The sequence below is a fragment of the Berghia stephanieae genome, chromosome 14 (genome assembly GCF_034508935.2).
Source record: "Berghia stephanieae isolate SIO BIC M18660-M18661 chromosome 14, UCSD_Bste_1.3, whole genome shotgun sequence".
NCBI classification, from domain to species: Eukaryota; Metazoa; Mollusca; class Gastropoda; order Nudibranchia; family Aeolidiidae; genus Berghia; species Berghia stephanieae.
This window is the reverse complement of record NC_088373.1, coordinates 3,404,538-3,411,442: the sequence shown is the minus strand read 5'-3', so window position 1 is coordinate 3,411,442 and position 6,905 is coordinate 3,404,538. Positions and strand designations below refer to the sequence as shown.

General features: G+C 34.5%; 1 protein-coding gene across 1 annotated transcript; it reads right to left on the bottom strand.

Moving 5' to 3' along the window:
- Positions 1-1,575: 1,575 nt before the first annotated feature.
- On the bottom strand, positions 1,576-6,198 carry LOC144959643 (O-acyltransferase like protein-like). Its single transcript, XM_078892301.1, has one exon. The coding sequence runs from the start codon at positions 5,649-5,651 to the stop codon at positions 3,270-3,272; it is 2,382 nt and encodes a 793-aa protein (XP_078748427.1). The 5' UTR covers positions 5,652-6,198; the 3' UTR covers positions 1,576-3,269.
- Positions 6,199-6,905: the final 707 nt, after the last annotated feature.

Below are 6,905 nucleotides of genomic sequence, written 5' to 3'. Positions count from 1 at the left end.
GTGCTTAAAACGAGGTCAAAGCATCACCTTTTTAGAAAGCATGTAGAAATTAAATGTGATGTTTTAGCTCACGTGATTGAAATTTGACTAATAGTATAAAGTCAAAATTTACTTTTGAACGCAATTGCAGTATATTACATATCTGATTAAGTTTCATATAGACTTCTTAAAAACTTGGTGTTGTTTGTGACCTTTGGTGTCATCAAACACAGCACAATACTAAGACTCGGCACGAAACTTTAAAGTTCATGTTTAATGTTTATAAAATGTTTTATTATGAGAAAAAAGCATAGATTTACTATCTGAACTCAAATCTTGGAGTAAATGTATACCGTTTTACCGATATTGAGGTTTATTGATTTTGGTGTCATTTGTCACAAGCAACACGGCATGCGTGAACACGTGGAAGTTTGTTTCGTTAAATGGCGATTCGCAGTTTTGATCCACCCTTCTTACCAGTCTTTCAAGTGCAGCACTTTCATTTGCTTTTCCAGCGTGGCTCCAGGCAGAAAAGGTAAGTTGAACTTTGGTGTCATCGCTATTTTACATTGTCACAAGCAACACTTGATATTGGATATTACAAAGTGCCACCAAAAAATTATGTTTTCAGCTGTTATTCTATTTATAAATATGATATTATGACATCTCACATAAGACTGTGATTTTGATACAATTATTTCGTTGTAAGTCTAACTTTTTATGTTTCAGGGTTGTAGCAATCAAGAAAAAGACAAAACTCAAGCTTTTGACGAATCCAGATAAAAGAAGTGTTGTCAAGATATTTGATTTGATTTACTATTAACACACTAAATTACTACAAACTAGCAGATTTGAGCAGTAGGCGGATGTTACAGTATGGTTACATGAATTCATTACCATCGCTGATATTTATCTAGTGTTTGTGTGACTTCTGGTACTTTTTGTGACCATTGGTGTCATAGGTTAAAATATCACAGGTGACACTTAAGTTTGAAGTTTCTAATGTATTTCTGTTTTCATGTTCTTCAAAGCTTGAAATGTCATTGATTACATTTTAACAGGCTATATTACATGTGTTCAGTTACTATTCTTGATTTATTGAGGCAAAATTGCGTTCTAGTGCCAATTTTGACAAAAGTAATAGCAACAATGGTATTACTAATGACACCGTCATATCTATCACCTGATTCTTTTGACAAACTTCCGGTTAGTGAGTATCGGTACCGGTTAGTGGTTCCTCTCATTATTTTGAATTTTAAAAAAGAATAAAATAAAATTCCCTTTATTCATCCCCAAGGGGAAATCTGTTTTTAGTGTTTTAGAATGAGCTAGGGCGAGGTGACTAGCTCAAGGCCGCTGGTTAAATGAAGAGAATATCTCTCCATATCTAAACAAAAAGCTCCACGGAGTTCTCTCATGAAGTCGAAAAATATATTGTCTATCAAGACACTAGAAATTGAGTTCTAATATTATTCAACACTTGAATCGAAAATGTTGAGTTGATCGACTTATCATTGCGTTCATTGAATGGACTTCCGGTGCTGCGGTTCAATTTGTCAAAAAGAAAAAAAAGAAGAAAAACAAGACGTCTTAAGGTTTATATTTGTGTACAATGCCATTTTATAAATAAATACACTTTTAAAATCGCATGACCAGATGAATCAGATGGAGAAAAGTAAATTTCAAGTGAAATTATCAGAAATATGAAATATCTAGTTGTCTTTTGTATTTCAGGAAATTATGTTAATTCTTGTATATATAAAAGATATTTACTAGATCGCAGTCTCGTGTTTTTGATAATAAAATATAGTTTGAGCATTTAAGTAATTCCGGCAAAATACCGTATTAACTCACTCAACCCTAACACCAACTATATCCGTAGTTTACCTGGGTTACTTTTACCCCATGTCTATTTATTACATTTTTCTGAGACACATTATAGGCGTAAGTATCAAAATTAATGTTTTTAGTTTTTGCATGTTAATGATAGTTGAATAAAACTATATATGTACATGCTCATTTTAAATACATTCTTTTCCAATTTTGAAAAGGAGCAAAAATCTATAGGATTGAGTGAGTTAAAAGTGATAGGTCACATGATATAGTCTTTAAGCCATCGTACCTCAAAAACTAGCACTCCTTATGACAGAACTTTTATTGGAGAGGCCCTCACTCTTTAAGAGTGCCAGCTACATGGCTTTATCTTGTATTGCATGATTTAATGACAGTATAGATCTAGATACAGTAGATAGATTGAAACAATGATATCCGATGTTTTTGTTGCTTTTTTTTTACAGCGTGTTTTGATTTTGATGTGAAATAAATATACCACCGGAGTGATGAATCAGGTATGCATCGAACGTCAACCGTGTTTCTGATAAGGCCCAAATTCTTAAATTTGCTTGTTTATCTTTTGGGATTGTGTTGAATCACATAATATTTGTATGACATTGATGTTGAATTACCCATATTTTTAGACACAAAATTCGGATGAGAAGATGACTTAAAATTCTGCTATGTCATGTTGCTCTTTCATCATTTGAGAAAACTGAAGTTATTTTCACGTTTTTAGTGACTTCAAGAGGAAATATCTTGTGTTGTATCCTCATAGAACAATACACTGACTGTTTTGAAACTCAAAATGTGTTCTTATGATTCTGACTTGTCCAATAGATTACTTGAGTGTGTTAACTCATTTTCTATCTGGATATGACGTAGCAGGTACCTCCTCGGATAATATATTATTTTCACATTTATCTCCCCTTACATTCTACAGACTTGACAAGCACAAAGCGAGATATTGTATAACAATTAACGTTTTGATACAATGTTTTTCAAATGTTCTTTAGTATTGATTGTTGTTCGATGAAGTTATTTTATATATTTTAGGTTTGGCTTGACTTAACATCTTCTTTCAGAGGTCAATATTCATGGTAGTTTTGGCGAACAATATTATCACTTTTTTTAAAAATAACCTTATTATACTGCACTACAGTTCCTCGTAATTTGACTCCGTTCATAAGGTGATCATGTATACGATTGTCATTGTTATGGGAAATCACATTTTTATTCCGTATAATACTTATAATGACTTCGACTGTTTATAATATAGAAAATCATACATTTCTCCATTTCTATGTTGATAATGGATCCGATTTTCTTGGTAATAGGAAATCACACTTTTTTCCATTTTTATGTTGATAATGAATCCGATTTTCTTGGTAATAGGAAATCACGGTTTACTTCATTCTAATAGCAATAATTACTTCGAGTGTCATCGTTATGATTAATCACACATTTCTTTCCTTCTTAATAAAAGCTTTCTCCAGACCAAGCATGGGAGACTCCAGGGCTAAAACAAACACAAATGCTACCATGTTGACAAAGAAAAGTATGCCGATGTAAATGATGACTAACATAGCGTTGTTAACGTATAGGAGGGCACCGAGACTTTGAAAGAACACACCAACGATACAAGGGTGAATAAGGTATGTCATGTACGTCAATCTTCCAAGAAACACAAACGGTGACCACGATAGGAACGCTTGAATTGGTCCTCCGTATCCAGCGGAACAGGCAATGATAATCCAACACACACAAGCTCCCCATGCCGTACGATTTGTAGCGTTATAGAAAGCAGAAACGTTGTCAGAACTTATATCTTCTCCCGTGATATCTCCTCGAATTCCGTAAACAACCGCCGAACCACATGCAAATGTTGCCATCCAACCTACCATAACGATAAACTTCGGCATTTGAAAGTGTCTTCCCCTTGTCTTAGATAAAAAGTATCCTGCCAGAACGCCTACAATAAATGGGCCAATGCGGCACCATGGTTTTATATAGTAATCTTCAAACCATTCATTGGTCATAGATGGTGGCTTTAAGGAGACCATGGTCGTTGGCCAGTCATTTTCTGTTGACAAAATGCCTGTTGTCATTGTAGTTATCAAAAGGAATCCCAGACAACTAAAAATGCCGGCGCAACCATTAAAGTAGAAAGGAATCAACATCAATGGACTGAGAACAAAGAATTGCATATCGTTGGCAAGATACCAAGAATGCCCAAAACACATTTCTTTGGTATTGACAAGATTATTGACATAAAGAAGGTTAGTCCACCAATTTCTCTCACAGAAACTCTTATCATTGGGCTGTGCATTAGACCATAATGGGCCATCACCGAGATACTGTGTGAGCCCTAAGGCAATCACTATTGAGAACATGTACGGGGGTGTTAGTCTCCAAAACCGATGAAAATAGAACATTGTCCAATTGATTATCCAGCTTTTCTTTCGAGACATTTCCTTGATAGTCAGATATGAGGTTAAAAGTCCACTGATTGTGAAAAACGTATCCACAGAAACAAACCCGTTTGATATGACAATAAAAGTCCATCTGTGTAGCAATTTTGGCATCGTTTCAACATTGTTCTCTGAGGTTACTATTAAATTAGCAAAAACATGACACATGACAACCCAACTCATACTAAAAAAACGTATTCCATGGATAGCTCCTAATGTTCCTTGGGCTTGGGAAGTATCTAACATCTTTTTAGCGTTAGAATACACGGAAAATGCCAAAAGCACTTTAGCGAATCCATTTGATGGTCCGCGGCGGAAACAAGATTTCTTCTCTGGAGGAAGAAGCAGAGGAGATTCTTCTTTGTTCATCACATTTGTATCAGTCTCTCTTGTGGCAGGTACATGCCCGAATTGATTGTTTTCATCGAAGACCACTTGGATTTCACCAACTTTTGTCGACATCACAAAAAGGTCGTAAGATGTTCCAAGAATCATCATGACTCCAATAATTGATAGAATGATGATTGCGAAAATTGTAGCCGTTGTAACTTCAGTCTTAGCAGCCCGACATTCTACTACAACTGAAGTGTTTAATGACGTCATGTTTATTAAAATATTCATAAACGAGGCTATTTCTTCAGAGTTACAAGTGCTAGGCAAGCATAATCCAATCTGAGGCACAAAGTATGGCATTCCAGCATATAAACCTACAACACAATAATTTCCATCGAAATCCTGGTGCCCTTTCACACTGGAAATATTTCCACTCGGAGTTTTTGCAGCTCTACATTGATCGTAATCGCCAACGAAATTTAGATGCATCTTGCTAAGAGCAGGACCTGGTTTCCCGGCAGAGTCGAAAAATTGAAATGCCCAAGGTTCTCCTGAGAGAAAACCTGAGATTAATCTAATTGTATCTGAGATGCATACTGAAGTCGTTTGAGCTCCATCTATATTGTTGTGTAAATCCTGGAGAATCCCCAATACATGTTGTAATATATCATCACCCTCGTTTAAAACGTCAGAGTAATTGTTATTATTATCTCCTAAACCTGTACCATTGTGGGGTGGTGATCTGTTTTGAATAAATCTCTTTACAAACAAATCTTTTCCCTGCTCTGTTTTAAAAAGTTTTTCTAGAGGTTGAAATATAGTGTGATATAAATTGTGAATTAAAATTTCAGTATGTTCTTTTGCCTTTTCCCCACCAATGCCATTTGCCCTTTGTACTTTGGCATTTACATCATTAAGAAAATCAAAATACGTTCTTGGAAGAAAATTTCTTTCTGGGAAATGCTCTATTCCTTGAATTGTGGTTATAAAACAGCAACAAAATAATACACAAGAAAAAATATTTGAGATCGCCATGATAATGATTTTATGGATGTAGATATTCAATTAAGAAAAATGTTAAATAGATTGATAAAACTTTGCCGAAATGTGTAGAAAATACTCGTGAAATTGTATCAGAAACAAAAGAAAAGTAAGAGACAGTCTTGGTTGATGCCAAAAAATAAGAACAATTCTTGGGTTTCTTGCAGCACAATGGTCAATGATGAAAAGATGTTGAATAATCAAAATCCATCGTGTGTAAATGGCATTGTTAATCAACCTTGTACAGCTCACTTATACAGCTTTTGAAAATATGGCACATTTCATTTTTTTGAAACATTTAAAACGGACATCCGAACGAGAAAACAAGTAAGGAATTCACAATCCACCGAGTCAGATAGTTGAATAAAATACAATATTAATATAAATAGAATGCAATTTGAAACAAAGTTGCTTTGAAAAGAAACGTTCGTCAAATACTGTGCCTAGTCTATATACCAAAGATCATTGTTTTGATAATATCATCTTTATATTCAATGTTTCTCTTATCGATCTATATCTTGGGACAAAGGCTATATTGAACTGATAAGCGTCAACAACATTTCGTCGTATTTTTATACAATAGTATTGTTTGGATAGGTCAGAAGCTCGTGAAAGTACTTATAGATAGAGAGACGCCATTTTATTGGTGACACTCTTATTGTGATATACCGTACGTTGATAAACCCGGTTATAAAACGATATCAACTCGAGTGGTTCTTGATAACAAACAAATGCACGATTGAATTGATAACAATAAGGTAAAAAAAATTATCTATTGTTGACTTAATCACGACTAAGTGACCTTTCGCCTCAAAACGGTATCAAGTCGGAATGGTTAAGCTGTTGAAAATTGAATTTATAGCCAGAAATATCAGACTTGTGTTGAGTTTGTATGTTTTATTGAGGAGAATATATACCATATTTTAGGGTACTAATGCCAGCAATTTATATTTTTGACCAGTTTAATACTTAATTCGGTTTTTAAGCATTTGGTTCGTTCCGACATAATACCGTTTCGAGACGATGGGTCACAAATGAAACATCGGATATTGTTAGAATGATAGTACACAAAGGAAGCCTATTAGACGAGTTGTAATGTATGATATATAAAAGTTTAAATCTAATGTCATTGCCTGTTAGGCTAAATGAATTATTTATTATTAATCGCACTGAGAATTGAGTGTGGATATATATCTCATCTCATGTAGTTCCATATCTGAAGCAGACGTCGGAGGTCATCTTCCGCCA